The 16,623-nt window shown below is 32.1% G+C and overlaps 1 protein-coding gene across 1 annotated transcript; it reads right to left on the minus strand.

Annotated features, from left to right (window-relative positions):
- Positions 1-6,399: 6,399 nt before the first annotated feature.
- Positions 6,400-16,604, minus strand: LOC143082770 (ER membrane protein complex subunit 3-like). Its single transcript, XM_076258627.1, has 7 exons — positions 16,420-16,604; positions 12,972-13,029; positions 12,307-12,400; positions 10,903-11,007; positions 9,828-9,909; positions 7,165-7,244; positions 6,400-6,661 (listed from the first exon to the last, which is right to left on the minus strand). The coding sequence occupies exons 1-7, from the start codon at positions 16,566-16,568 to the stop codon at positions 6,459-6,461; spliced, it is 771 nt and encodes a 256-aa protein (XP_076114742.1). The 5' UTR covers positions 16,569-16,604; the 3' UTR covers positions 6,400-6,458.
- Between the last annotated feature and the right edge of the window lie 19 nt (positions 16,605-16,623).

Consider the following 16,623-nt stretch of genomic DNA (forward strand, 5'->3'; position numbering starts at 1 on the left):
TAGTCATAATACAAGAAGATAGTAACATGTATGTGTTGCAAAACATTACTTTAGTCAATTTAAAATCCCTTCAACAGATTCTTGTTTACCAAACCAAATACGGTGTAGGAAAGGTCTTTAATAAACCCTGATTTATTTTATTGCTTTTTTGGTGTTTAATGCCACTTTCATCACTACTGGCTTCTTTATTGCGGACAGTTTTTTTTTTATCGGCAAAAAAATAATAGCATAAAAAGAACACAAAAAAATGGTAGCATCAGCAAAGTGAATATGTCCTTCATATATATCTGTAGTCGTTGGGATGATGTCTTATTGAGGGAAATTCGCATCTCCTTTTCTCCGTTCAGCGTGCACATGTCGTTTGCATATTTTTGTCGCTAGGTTGCTGTCTCATTGACGTTTTCCTCACAATCTGTTTATTGCACACTATATATTTTCAAACATGCGTGAGTTAAAGATGTTATTTCATGTATAAAAAAGTGAGAAAATGCAGAAAAGAAGACCAAAGGACTTAATTGAAGAAAAAAAAAACAAATGCTAGTTTTTCGGATTGCATTGTGGGATGAAGTGTCAAAAGTGTATGAAAAGCAACTCTGTCTACTTAATCAGCGTAAAAATCGTAGTTTTAAAAGTGCGACTTTTTCCATGTGTCTTATGACTTTATATTTCATGGCATCAAGCAGTTCATAATAAGTAAGCACACGAGTGTGTGTTTAGATGTACTACAGATTTCAAGTTTTGTTTTATTTAGCAACTGTAAATCTTTTAAAAATGTGTGTTTGCCAAAAAAAAAAAAAAAAAAATATATGTCTTCACTGGGAACTCCCTAGCTGAAACCTACAGACTTCAGTTTAGCAGGGACGTAACTCTATTACCATTTTGCGCATATAATCTTTACAGACACAGTCAGTGAAGCACAGTTGTGCTTCCCAGCGACATGTCTACTTAGCTACCGAATGATGCATCCAAATAGTGACTGCGCGATACATTCTCCGAAATTTCGCAATCCTTGGTCATAAACCACACCCTTTCGTAGTAAGAAAAAAAATTCTATACATAAAGGTGTCGTCCTAAAGTTATACAACGAACTGACTTAAGATATAAAGTTTTGTTTAAATGTAAAGGTCTCCACACTAGAATTGTGATGGGCACAAAGACCTTTGAACACAGGCCCTCTAATACTGATGCTGTACCCTTCCTACCTTTCTTATAAATCTTCTTACATTTCTTAGTCATACACTTGTTTGCATCAAGTACAAACTGACACTAGTATTTATGTTTCTCAATAAATCAATCAATACTACAAGGCATTGATGAACACATTTTATTAGATGTAGCTGCTTCATGTCCAGCGGGAAATATATCAGTCGCATTTCAAAAAGATAGTAACTTATATGTGTTGCAAGGCATTGCTTTAGTTAATTTAAAACTCCAGTTAATAGATCCTACAAAGCATTCAAGAAGAACTTTTATTCATCGATGAATCTGCTTCATGTCCAGCGACACATATATAGTCAAAATACAAGAAGATAGTAACATGTATGTGTTGCAAAACATTGCTTTAGTCAATTTAAAATTCCTTCAACAGATTCTTGTTTACCGAACCAAATACGGTGTAGGAAAGGTCTTTGATAAACCCTGATTTATTTTATTGCTTTTTTGGTGTTTAATGCCACTTTCATCACTACTGGCTTCTTCATTGCGGACAGTTTTTTTTATCGGCAAAAAAATAATAGCATAAAAAAACACAAACAAATGGTAGCATCAGCAAAGTGAATATGTCATTCATATATATCTGTAGTTGTTGGGATGATGTCTTATTGAGGGAAATTCGCATCTCCGTTTCTCCGTTCAGCGTGCACATGTCGTTTGCATATTTTTGTCGCTAGGTTGCTGTCTCATTGACGTTTACCCCACAATCTGTTTGTTGCACACTATATATTTTCAAACATGCGTGAGTTAAAGATGTTATTTCATGTATAAAAAAGTGAGAAAATGCAGAAGAGAAAACCAAAGGACTTAATTGAAGAAAAAAAAACCAAATGCTAGTTTTTCGGATTGCATTGTGGGATGAAGTGTCAAAAGTGTATGAAAAGCAACTCTGTCTACTTAATCAGCGTAAAAATCGTAGTTTTAAAAGTGCGACTTTTTCCATGTGTCTTATGACTTTATATTTCATGGCATCAAGCAGTTCATAATAAGTAAGCACACGAGTGTGTGTTTAGATGTACTACAGATTTCAAGTTTTGTTTTATTTAGCAACTGTAAATCTTTTAAAAATGTGTGTTTGCCAAAAAAAAAAAAAAAAAATATGTCTTCACTGGGAACTCCCGAGCTGAAACCTACAGACTTCAGTTTAGCAGGGACGTAACTCTATTACCATTTTGCGCATATAATCTTTACAGACACAGTCAGTGAAGCACAGTTGTGCTTCCCAACGACATGTCTACTTAGCTACCGAATGATGCATCCAAATAATGACTGCGCGATACATTCTCCGAAATTTGGCAATCCTTGGTCATAAACCACACCCTTTCGTAGTAAGAAAAAAAATTTCTATACAGAATATTTTTTTTTTATACATAAAGGTGTCGTCCTAAAGTTATACAACGAACTGACTTAAAATATAAAGTTAAAACTTTATAAAGTTTAAACTTAACGGTCTCCACACTAAAATTGTGATGGACACAAAGACCTTTGAACACAGGCCCTCTAATACTGATGCTGTACCCTTCCTACCTTTCTTTTAAATCTTCTTACATTTCTTAGTCATATACTTGTTTGCATCAAGTACAAACTGACACTAGTATTTATGTTTCTCAATAAATCAATCAATACTACAAGGCATTGATGAACACATTTTATTAGATGTAGCTGCTTCATGTCCAGCGGGAAATATATCAGTCGCATTTCAAAAAGATAGTAACTTATATGTGTTGCAAGGCATTGCTTTAGTTAATTTAAAACTCCAGTTAATAGATCCTACAAAGCATTCAAGAAGAACTTTTATTCATCGATGAATCTGCTTCATGTCCAGCGACACATATATTAGTCATAATACAAGAAGATAGTAACATGTATGTGTTGCAAAACATTGCTTTAGTCAATTTAAAATCCCTTCAACAGATTCTTGTTTACCAAACCAAATACGGTGTAGGAAAGGTCTTTGATAAACCCCGATTTATTTTATTGCTTTTTTGGTGTTTAATGCCACTTTCATCACTACTGGCTTCTTCATTGCGGACAGTTTTTTTTATCGGCAAAAAAATAATAGCATAAAAAAACACAAACAAATGGTAGCATCAGCAAAGTGAATATGTCATTCATATTCTGTATATCTGTAGTCGTTGGGATGATGTCTTATTGAGGAAAATTCGCATCTCCTTTTCTCCGTTCAGCGTGCACATGTCGTTTGCATATTTTTGTCGCTAGGTTGCTGTCTCATTGACGTTTACCCCACAATCTGTTTGTTGCACACTATATATTTTCAAACATGCGTGAGTTAAAGATGTTATTTCATGTATAATAAAGTGAGAAAATGCAGATGAGAAGACCAAATGACTTAATAGAAAAAAAGAAATGCTATCATGCCAAACAATCTTAGCTAAAAATTGCGGTGGACATCCTACGGCACACATTAGTAGATACAGATTTAATTTCATTCAACAAATTAATTTATGACCTTTATGTACGTCTCGCTAAGAACACGACCATATACCAAATGGTCAATACTAAAGTAAATAATGTCATAAAACCTATTCCTGTTGGAACAAATATTCTATACTATTTATCCCGTTAGGAACATATACTGTAATATGTATTCATGTGGAAATAATATTCCAGAATATGTCTTCCTTTTAGAACTTATATTAGAAGGAACTTCTATTCTGTGACAGTTTGACGATTTTAAATAGTAACTGGCTTCTACAGCTAATACTACTGGTGATTTCAATAACACATCAAAAGAATTCATGAAACCGGTAGGGATTGTTTCTAATGTTTTTGTATTCTTCAGAGATAGTATTAAATAACTGTGGCAACCAATAACATATACACTGTAGCTACCTGTAGTTGAACACACTTTTTTATCCTTCTTTCCAATTTATGTACTGTCTTTCATTTCGCTTTAGCTCACCTGGCCTTAAAGGCCAAGTGAGCTTTTCTCATCACTTGGCGTCCGTCGTCCGTTTTAATCAAACTTGGCCACAATCATCATTGGGGTATCTAGTTTTAAAAAAAAATTTGTCCGGTGACCCGTCCAACAAACCAAGATGGGCGCCATGGCTTAGAATAGAACATTGGGGTAAAATGTAGATTTTGGCTTAAATCTCTGAAACCGAAGCATTAAGAGCAAATCTGACATAGGGTTAAATTGTTTATCAAGTCAAGATCTATCTGCCCTGAAATTTTTCAGACAAATGGGACAACCGGTTGTTGGGTTGCTGCACATGAATTGGCAATTTTAAGGAAATTTTGCCGTTTTTGGTTATTATCTTTCATATTATTATAGATAGAGATAAACTGTAAACAGCAATAATGTTCAGCAAAAAAAGGATCTACAAATAAGTCGACATGACCAAAATGGTCAGTTGACCACTTAAGGAGTTATTGCCCTTTACAGTCAATTTTTGTAAATCTTTTACAAAATATTTTCCTCTAACTAATAGGCCAAGTTCATTATAAATAGAGATAATTGAAAGTAGCAAGAATTTTCAGTAAAGTAAGATCTACAAACACCTCATCATCACCAAAACACAATTTTGTCATTAATCCATGTATGTCTTTTGTTTAATATGCAAATAGACCAAGGTGAGCGACACAGGCTCTTAAGAGCCTCTAGTTCTAAGGTAGTATTCTTCTTGATGGTAGCTGGATTGTACAGGTTTTTATTTTTGCTTCCCCGGTACTTCCATGTCATATAATCTATGTGAATTTGTAAATCTGTTTTTATCTGTAATATTTACTACACCACATTTTGTGCCTGTACAAGCTATCTGGACCATGTGTTGTTTATTATTGTTTGTATTTGTTTCTACATCTATTTTATAGGCGGAATTTATTTTTGGTGAGCCTCCTCAAGGTTTTTTTTTATTGTTGTCGTTTTTAGAGTGATTATTTGATAACCAGACAAAATATTTTACGATTATTTGATTACTGTGGATTCATTATTATTCATTATTTAAGAAATAATTCCTTCATGTCATGCTCTATGCTCATTTTAACATGGGTAGGCATTATATTTGTCGATATTTTACACTGAGCGTTAGCGAGGTGTAAAATGTGGTCAAATATAATGCCTACCCATGTTAAAATGAGCATAGAGCATGACATGAAGGAATTATTTCGATTCTAATAGGACAAATACTGTATTTTTATAGGTTGAAGCGTACAAAAATACTGTAAAAATCTTTGGCTATTCCCATTTCCTCCCCAAGGAGTCTGTACATTACATTTCAAATTTGATAAGTTTAAAAACTACATGCAGGGAAAGTATATGTTGTTTTATGAAAATATACAATAAAAGTTTATGTTAGCTGCTTAAATGTATATATTTTTATGGATAACGATTGAAATAACGTTGATATAAACAGTAAGTTCGTGCACATGTGTCAAACATATTTTGTGCTCATTAGAACACAGCTTTGTTTACAAAGCGTAATAAGGACGTCATATTAGAATATTCGTTGGATACCAATCTTTGTGGATTTCATGGTTGGAAAATAACCACAAATTCAAATTTTCTATATGCTTGTATGCAAACTTTGACAAAACAATCATATTTAATATCAACGAAAATACAATTTTTCCTGGGTCCACTAAATTTAGTATCCATGAAAATAAACAAATCCAAAGTATTTTGTTTAAATTTTTTTTTAATAATTATGGAATATATTGGCAAAAAAATACATTGTGATTATGTGATTACTAAGACACACCCTTGAGGGGCCTCATTAGTGGTTGGTATGGTATGGTCAGTTGTACAATATATTTGGTGATTCCTATAATCTTTTTCATACATGTATTATTCTGCCATGTTTTCTTGTAATTTAGTCTAAGATTTTGCCCAATATACATTTAACCAGAGTTGAATACTATGACATTGAAGGTGTGCTATGTGAAATAGCAAACTGATGCAACATGAACCATTATAAATTGACAAATCAACTTCTTAAGATGACAGAAGTGTTAATACAGCTTTTTTATCAGGTGACATAATAATGTATGTAAAATACATTGTTATTACAAGGTTAGATTAAATGTTGCCTAGGTATCATAAGATGATGATGAAAATGTGAAACAACAGCAGACGACAGGTGACAGCCTGATACCATGTGATGTCAACACCTTTTGTTCCAGGTGAGCTATAAAGGGAAAAGATGACATTTACAAAAAAAAATCTTCATTTACAATTTTATTACACTGAACACATAATACAAAAAATTATAAAAATATTGAGATTATGCATATTTGTTCTTGATGTAAATAGTTTCTGGTTGTATATGGCTTTCAATCAGTTCATCTTCTACTCCCTGAATGACCCAATTATGCTGAACAATCTCCAATGCCTCCCATTCTGCTTTAAATGCTTTGTTGGGGTCAGGTGGGGTCATCATTCCTGCTCCAGACATTTGTTCCTGCATGGCCTTAGTCTGATCTGCAGCTGTAATATACAAAATTCAAGTTCACAATTTACGAAGCAGGAATATTAACTTTCACAAGTAACTTTTTTTTAATCACCACAGGTATATAAAAAGTACTTTAAGAAGCAACTTTTATTTATAAAAATCAATATTAAAAAGAAATACATTGAAAAATTAGATTTTTTTTCAATCAAAATTGTGGTTTCTCGCTACTAAACAAAATCTCTGAAAAAGTATCCCACTAAAAGTACTGAATCCACTGTAGTTCTTTATATTTTAAGAATGGAATGTACAATGTATTTGCCATTCATTTAGGTAAAAATTAAAAATATTTTCATTTGATGATAAATTATAATACAATCACAGTGCATCACTTCCTGAAATTCTAATCAACTGATGTTGGAGTCGATGTTTAATTCCTGGATATTTTGACTGAAAAGTTGTATCACTTGTAAGCATGAAACTTCATTTGAGTTTGTACTATAAATATTTCACCTCTACATTAAAATATATGTTTACTTACCATTATCTTGTCCCAGTATAAGTGTGTACATACTCCTGATACCAAACACATTGAGGAAATACCAGGATACAGAACTAACCCTATAAAATAAACATGAAGGATCAGCTAGTTTTTCTTTCTTCTTCAATTGATTAATCTTGTCAAATATTGTGTCTTAAATGAATGGAGAATATGTCCATGGTACACAGATGACTCCCTGCTTGAATATAACATTATAAAAGGACAAAACTCCAACATAGTAAAAGTTTTAGATTTTGTTTTGTGATGAGTGGCTGTTTTTTCCTCAGTTGAGACTATCCTACACAGAATTCCTACATAAGAAATGCAATTTAATATTGGGACTTTATTGACACACACCACAAATAAAAGGTCTTATAATGTGTTCTATAAACAACATTCTTTTTTTTCATATTTGGTGCTCCTACAAATCTATAAAATATTTTGGAAACATGCCTACTCATCTAATGCAAGCTAACACAAAGAAAAAAGTTGAGAAATTGTCTTGTTTATACCCAGAGAAGAATACTTCCTTTTATGTATTGAAATGAGTGAAATTTAAATTGTTGCACATGTAATTGAAAGATTAAAGACTACCAATGCCTAGTATTTCTTTATTTGAAATAAAAGGTAATTGTATAAATTCAGCATTTTGAAAAAATGGATATTCAACAAAAAGCTTAATAAAGAAATACACAATAGTGGTTATACCCCTATTTAAATAAGATAAGGGGAGATAATCTTGTTAAACAAAAATGCAGTGGTTTGGCATCTCCTCAACACAAACAATTCTTGAACATTATCATGCAAGTGTCTGCACTATTACAAACCTATGGTTGTTACACTGATGGAATTGACAGATGACAGTGATATTGTTGGCTTTTTTCAAAACTATCTCTACCCTTTTTTTATTGGGAAAATATGCGTCATTTTCATCAACTTGGGAAATTTAAAATAAACCACAAATTTGACTGAAACTTCAATTTACGGACTCCCTTTCAAGAGTCAACCCCTGCTTTGCAGAGCTTTCCATTGAAATGGAAGTTAAAGGCTGAATTAAAATTATAGGCGGCTATAACATGCGTTCGGCGAAGCCAGACGCCCACCAAGCTGTAAGCTTGGTGTCTTACGGCAGGGGGTCTGGGGGCCGCTCAAGGCCCCCAGAAGCTCTGGCATAAATAGAGCAAAATCCTGCATTCTCGCAATCTCCTGGCACCTAATTTAATCTTTCAAATGACCATTTTTATGTAGGCAATTAAAGAAAGAAAAAAAAAAAACATTTTTTTTTTACGTCAGTTTTTTATTTTCATTACCTTATGCTTAAAATTCATTTACAGTGAAACCTGATTAAACCGAACCCTGAATAAACCGGAAACCTGTCTAATCCAAACTTGTTCTGAAGACCAATCATATCACATTTTATGCATTGTGAACCTGATGAAACCGAATACCTGCCAAAACCGAACAAAATCCCAAGTCCCGAAAGGGTTCGGTTTAGTCAGGTTTTACTGTACTTTTAAAGAAGTTTTATTAAATAATCATCCGGTTTGTTAGAAATCTTGATCGATTTATTTTGCATAACTACGTGCATTTGTAAACAAATGACCCCCCTTTTCTCTCTAAAGACTGTTACGCGTATTTAAATCATACAATTATTTCTCAAGCATTGACAGAAAAATGACATATCCTCTGATTTTCTCTTTTTTTTGTGTAAACTGTTCAATAAGTCGGATACATAAATCATTTGGAAATGTTATTTTTTTGAGGTCGAGTCGACAATATTCTACTTTCGTTTTTGACCTTGATTCTCTGAACACCACGTGGGCTTTGAAAAAATGAACTTCAAAAGATACTGTTTTCCAGATTCTGAACAATATGATCTACAACACTTTCTTTAATTTGACTAATATTATTCCATAACATAAGATTGTCATCCTATCTGATTGTCTTCACGTTTTAAAAGCCAAAAAAAGCCAACGAGTTAATGACCATCGGAACGTCTCTATTGTTATCCTTCAATGACCACCGGAACGTCTCTCTTGTTATCTTTGAAAAGAAACGATGCATTCTGACTTTACATAGACAACCAATCAGTGACCTGAATTCATGTGAACTATATTTAGCCCAAGGTAAACATTGACTTTTCATCCTTGTTTATCGTGACCGCGACTTTGCGACAATATACGTCTCTCGGCTGCCTGTAAACATTTGAAAAAGATATTTTTTTCTTTTTGAATTTATATTTTTGGCAGTGAAGTAGCCGGCACTTGAAACCACCGTAAGCGGCGGATTTCCGCCGGCTACCGGCTTCAATGGAAAGCCCTGGCTTTGAAATAAGACCCCTTTTTGTCAATGATTATACATAAATAGACCCTCAAATCTGCACATACAGTCATTTTAGGCATGAAAAATGTTTAAATGAGTGTTTTCAGTTTTCATTCATGCACAATTTCTACTGTACTGTACTGTTTGGGAAAAAAGTTGTCTTTTTGGGAATAATTTTAAGCCATTTTTTTTTAAATTGGGATTCTTCTCCAGGGGAAAAAGCCTTTATTCTCCACTTATTTAAGGCAAACAATATCACTGGATGAACAAATATTCTAATATTGGCTCCATTCTTGTATAGGAGAAATCAATTGATAAAATGTGAAGAAATTCATACTAACCATGATGCATCTAAGGAATTCAACTCTATTCCTCTCTGTAACATTGGTTTAAATCTAAGAGTTAAAGGAAATGGCACCTTTGCTGTGATAAAAATATATAAAAAGACAAACATTAGAACATACACATTTTTATATGAATTCATTATTTGGAATATTATATTAAATTACTTTATAAAACATATAAAAGAATAACTACTGTGGTAACATTAATTTAATAAAATTTCTTGGTTGTCTCACTATTAAGATTTCCTGGGGATTTAATTTCGTGGTTTCCTTAAATGAAAGTGGTATTATATAGAGGTTAAATTTTCATGGGGTTTTCATTTCATGGATATATTCTTTCCACAAAATAAAGGAAATTAAATTTTCCACGAAAATTTCTGCTTTTACAGGTATAGTATAGGTATGTATAAAGGTATATTGCAAAAGTTATTTTATTGTCTATTATCAACAATGATTATTTTGATGTTGATGATTTTAACCTGATCTTATTGAATATTAATTCGCTTAACTTGAATTAAACAAAAAAAATACCAGATTTTATCATGAAAATTTAAACATCACTAATTCAAATAGTATGCCAAATTTAATATGTTTGTCCAACTTACATAAGCAGCATGAATGGTGTCATCTGTGGAGCAGAATCTGCGTACCCTTTTAAAACACATTATCTTGTGTGGGGTTGGTGTTGCTCAGTCTTTAGTTTTTTCTATGTTATGGTTTGTAGACTGTCATTTGTTTTTTTTTACCATGGCATTGTCAGTTTGATATAGACTTATATACAAGTTTAAATGTACCTTTGGAACTACTACCTCTCTTTAATTAGTTTATAAAGATATTAAAGGTTTGAAAAAATAAGATGCTGGACATTTTATACAGTTATCTATAATTGAAGACTATGTTTTTTTTTTAATTTGACATCTATTCCACATCTCCTCTTATTAAAAATTCAATCATATACCCTATTTCTAAATATATATTATCACATTACAATGAATGTGTTTCAGAAACAACTGAGACAATTTATTTATAGCAAAGAAACATTAAAACTATATTTCCTTTTCTAATTACATACTCGTAAGAAATCCAGAGAATGCCCAGTTGATCCATCCACCAATAACTATCATAGGTAAAACATTAGTGACATTTCCCTTCAACATGTCTGTCATCATACTTGGATCTGTTAAAAAAATAAATATACGTATCTGTCATGACCATATATATCAGTTACTAGTTAGACTGCATAAAGGTGATCATGAAGACATGCTAGTAGTCTGATGTTATTTATGTATTATTGTCATTTTGTTTTTTTTCTTTGGTTACATCTTCTGACTTGTACATCAGACTCGGACTTCTCTTCAACAGAATTTTAATGTGCATATTGTTATACGTTTACTTTTCTGCATTGGCTAGAGGTATAGGGGGAGGGTTGAGATCTCACAAACATGTTTAACCCGCCGCATTTTTGCGCCTGTCCCAAGTCAGGAGCCTCTGGCCTTTGTTAGTCTTGTATTATTTTAACTTTTAGTTCCTTGTGTACAATTTGGAGTTTAGTATGGTGTTCATTATCACTGAACCAGTATATATTTGTTTAGGGGCCAGCTGAAGGACGCCTCCGGGTGCGAGAATTTCTTGTTGCATTGAAGACCTGTTGGTGAACTTTTGCTGTTGTCTGCTCTATGGTCGGGTTGTTGTCTCTTTGGCACATTCCCCATTTCCATTCTCAATTTTACTTGATGAACTTTAATTGTGTATCAGTTACTAGTTAGACTGCATAAAGGTGATCATGAAGACACTTGATGAACTTTAATTGTGTAGAGATACAGGCAGTTCCTTTTCTGGTAAAAGATGTTATAAAGGCACCCATAATTGACAAACTTTCTAGTCAAGGACATAACTCGAAAGTGGTCAAATAGGACCATGTCATGTTCATGGGTCCTTTGTTATGTATTGTACAATGTATATCTTATATTTTTCTAAATTTATTTTTCTAAATTAATATTTACATGTACATGAATGTCACCCATATAATGTACTAAAGGTATATGTATTTTCTTTGGATTAAAGATCAGGAAAAATGAACATTATAGAACTTAATGTGAAAGATTTTATATAATCATGTTCAGAATATGGCATGGAATGTATGTTTGAAATAAATAATGTTGTGTGTATTGAAATTTTTCAATGATATGTATTAATCTTCATCCTCACCAACTGTTCAAACTGTATACAAATATACATATCCTTGATCTATATAAATTTGGCAATTCATATTCATTTAAATACATTGTACTCTGAAAAGGTAAGCATTTATGAAGATTAACTTTTTCATTTGGCTGAATCCATGTATATTTCAAACTGTGTTGTGATTCAAATATATATATATGCAACTACATTTCAACCAAAATAATTTTGTTGTTTTAACAAACAAGATAAAATTGAATTAACATTATTGTAAATTTTAAATCTTATGATATACCTGTCATAGGATTTTTAGTTGCAGTTTCTCTTTTTTCTCTTTTAAAATATCCCTCCTTGGAATCATTAAAAAAATTCTTCCTCATCAAGAAACTCTGAAATACAAATAATATCATGGCTGTTATTCATTATAGTGATTACAATAAACACAAACTTATTTAGTCATATTTTTACTAAAACATGACAAAACAAGAATGTGTCCTCAGTACACGAATGCCCCACTCACAATTTCATTTTCTATGTTCAGTGGACCGTGACATTGGGATAAAAACTCTAATTTGGCATTAAAATTAGAAAGATCATATCATAGGGAACATGTGTACTATCAAAAACTACCTTGACCAAAAACTTTAACCTGAAGCGGGACAGACGGACAGACGGACGAACGGACGCACAGACCAGAAAACATAATGCCCCTCTACTATCGTAGGTGGGGCATAATCACTAGGTCTTCCCACATTGATTTTTTTAGGTTTACATGTACAAATGTAGCTAAATCCTTTTTTTTTATAGTCTTTTAAATTAAGACTGGACGTTGATTTACCATGGCAACTGCCCTTTCTTTTGACATAAATGTTTTGGTGTCTTTTTCTATTAGAATGATACAAAAAAAGAAATGTTTTACATGCAATTTTCATGTAGAAATAATAGTGAATTGTGACTTACTTTTTGAGGTATGTATTTTCCATTTTCTCTCAAAAGTCTGCTTCTTATCAAAGCATGGCTAAAAATATAAAATAAGATTTACATGTTTAAAGCTTGCAATATGGTACAAGGACATTTTTTTTGAAGATTTCAACATTGAGATGAATAACACAAACCAAGTACTTCATTTGATAATATGGTCATAAGTTACTGTATATGACACTGACTCGGACTGCAATGCACATGACATATGTATGTATCATGTAAAGTGAAAAGCTATCTTCAGATAAACTTAAAGTTGGAGAACTTTGATATATAATACATGTATAAGACTTTTAGCATATCAAAATACGGAAATGTGATATGATAATTGCAAATGAGACAACTATTCACCGGAGACAAAAAGACAAGGAGGAAAACAACTATAGACCACTATCTCATGTATACATACACAGGGTTGGCAAAAACCCGGGTTTTATGAGTATTGCCCAGCCCAGTGGGAAATACTGGGAAAACCCGGGTTTTACTGGGTTTTAGTGGGTAATACTGGGCAATAATGGGTTATATAAAATACTGGTCTAAATTTTATAGAGGATTCAGTGATCAAACACAAATGTAATATATTTGAGATATATATAACTTGTTTTATTTGTCTAGATTGGTCAAACTGTAAATATAAAGCAAAAAAAAATTTAGTTTTCAAATAAGTATAACTCTTATTAAGAAGTAAGAAAAAAATACATTTAAATAATGTATATGTACTGTCACTAATTAATAAGTAATTATTTAGATTAGAACACAGATTTGTTTATGTAACAATAATCAGCCCTTTCAATTCTATAAATGTTAATGGCATGACCCCCTTAGGGTGTTTATTTAGCAATATGAATGTACAACAATTAAAATAACAATTCACTTAAAAAATGCATTTTTATCAAAGTTTGGGTTATTGAAACAATGCTTGGAATTATTGATAAACAAGGTATCCTTAAATGTGCAAATCTTGTATTCTGTTTACATATAGAATAAACATGATAAATGAAGAACAGAATGAAATTGAATTTTTCATTCTACTAGAAATGACTCAATGGTTATCTGTATAAAAAGTATATATTTAGCTGTGATACTAAAAATAACACCAAGTCTTAACTATTACAATTATGTGTTAAAATAAGCTTAAAAAATCATATTTCCCAGTAATGCCCAGTATTACCCATTTCTGGGAGTATTGCCCAGCCCGGGAAAACCCGGGTTTTCCCACCCGGGAATTCCCGGGCGGGTAATACTTTGCCAACCCTGTACATACATGTATGGTAGGGTTTCCCCTGGTGGTGGCCATTTTCGCAATTTGCGAAAAAAATAATAATTGTGGCGATTAGAATTCATCATTGGCGAAAGAATTTGGCGAAAGAAATATATTATACGATTTATTTTCAGCCATCTTTTTTATTTACATTTTTCGGATTTCTTAGAATTTTTAGTTAATATACTTGGAATTCACCTTGAACTCGTTTAGATTTTGACAGAAAATCAATAATCAGCTGATTGCATTTTGTGATATTGACAACAAAGGACTAATTAATAAAGGTGTTGATTGTATTGTTTTACAAAATTATATGGTTAAATGGCGTCCAACACATGTCACAAAATGATTTTTTATTAACTACTTTGCGACGCACGTGTTCGAAGCAAACTTTTGACGTCTCCTCTCCTTCTTTTAATGATAGTCCAGAAACGAAAACCTGTTGTTATGACGAAAAAATATTAAAAGCAAGTAAAATCTCTGATTTAAAACTTTATCCTTTGACTTTGATATAGATAATTGATTTTCAAGAGTACTTTAAAGTCGTTTGTGTGATACGACATGTTTCAAGCATAGTTTTACATCTCAACTTTTTCATTTACGATGGTCTAAACTTTAAAAAAAACTGTCGTTATGAAGAAATCTTTGCAACAGATTGGGAAAAACCCCTAGAAAGGGAGTAACCCTTCAATGTATACCTACACCTTAAATGAGGGATCAATTGATCAATTATTCCAAGTGATGAAAGCTTTTATTTTGTTGTAAAAACCACTTCATAATCATAGAAAAGGTAGACAAAAAGTATGAAAAGGGCACCTATTTTTCTTTTGAAGAAATTTTCCCAAAGAACTGTACATCTTTCTTTGTATTTTATGGTAAAAACATGTCCAAGAATTTTGTTATATTATAGACAACGAATGGGCAAACTCATCTTATTTAAGGGGGAGGGGGTGGGGATGAGAACAAAAGGAAAAAAAATAAACGAAAAATATATAATGTTTCTTGGAGAAAAAAAATAACAAAGTGGCGAAAAACATATTGTTTTGGCGAAAGAGGTGGCGAAAAAAATAATTGACCCTGGGGAAACCCTGCATATGGACTTTCAACAATGAGCAAATCTGATTGTAACCTATAAAATTCAACTTTTAAGATGCCATAATTAATTGGACATGTGTAGGGACACTCCTGTTATGATATGTATGGTCGTATGTGTTTTATGGTAAATATATATAAAGTTGTGTCCCTTTGTATAATGATGCATATTTGTCATGTGATGTTATATATACATGTATGTCTCTCTTCGGAATAAACATACTATGGCAAATTTATAGACGTGTTCTTATTGCTCTTAAGCAGATATAAATTAACGGCATGGGAAGGCAAGTATATGTCCCCCCCATGTACCTACGGTAAACGGACAGAAAGTCACAGGACAAAAAGTCACAGGACATAAAGTCACAAATTTGGTAGGACAAAAAGTCACAGGACAAAAAGTCACAAATTATTTATTGACAATTGTTTTAATATATAAGAATATATCTTGAAATAATTACTTTTAAATACATATATTCATATTAAAGTTTAGGAAATGTGTCATTATACTTCAAAAATGAAGATTTATTTAATTTTAATCATGCAAAAGATGTTTTTCTTGGCACCATGAAGCCATTTAAGTGCCAAGTCACTTTGACATTTTGTTTTTTTAACAATTATTTGATAATCTTTGATATTTTTTTGATATATTTTGTTTAAAAAGTTGGTTTATATACAATAGTTTAAGAAAAATACAAAAATATTTTTGTAGAAATAAGCGTTTTTTATTCAAAGAAAATAATCAGAAAAAATGAATTGTGACTTTTTGTCCTGTGACTTTTTGTCCGTGACTTTTTGTCTGTGACTTTTTGTCCTGTGACTTTCTGTCCTACATTCGTACCTACTACTGTAATTTAAATAAGGAATATTTAATGAGGTCCTAATTTTGACACTAAAAGGCTGCTTATTCAAATTTGATACTTTTTTCCTCTTTCTTTCTGGGAGGAGGAGGTGTGGGATACCCTAGCCCGAATTAGCTTCTGAGATGCGTTGTATATATACATATAAGCATTTGAAAAATTATTCATGAAATTATTTTTTTTTGTGCTATCGTTAATACATAAAAAAAACTACCTATCCGTCACTTGCTGAAGTTCTGTCTTTTTCTCTGATGTCAACAATATAGTTACATAATGACGAATGATTCCTGTGAAAAATGTGATCACCACTATAGGTAAAAATACCCAAAATCTAATGTCTGGATCGAGCAATAATTCCGCCATGGTTGTTAATTTTCGATAATCTCGGGACTGATGAAGAGTCTAGAGAAGAAATGAA

Source organism: Mytilus galloprovincialis, chromosome 1, assembly GCF_965363235.1.
Source record: "Mytilus galloprovincialis chromosome 1, xbMytGall1.hap1.1, whole genome shotgun sequence".
NCBI lineage: Eukaryota > Metazoa > Mollusca > Bivalvia > Mytilida > Mytilidae > Mytilus > Mytilus galloprovincialis.

Excerpts from the sequence above, each read along its gene's own strand:
- LOC143082770 (XM_076258627.1), bottom strand. The coding sequence starts at position 16,568 with ATGGCGGAATTATTGCTCGATCCAGACATTAGATTTTGGGTATTTTTA. Across the intron at positions 7,245-9,827 it reads AATTCCTTAGATGCATCATG|GGTTAGTTCTGTATCCTGGT; the intron begins GTTAGTATGAAT and ends TTTATTTTATAG. Across the intron at positions 6,662-7,164 it reads TATACTGGGACAAGATAATG|CTGCAGATCAGACTAAGGCC; the intron begins GTAAGTAAACAT and ends TGTATATTACAG.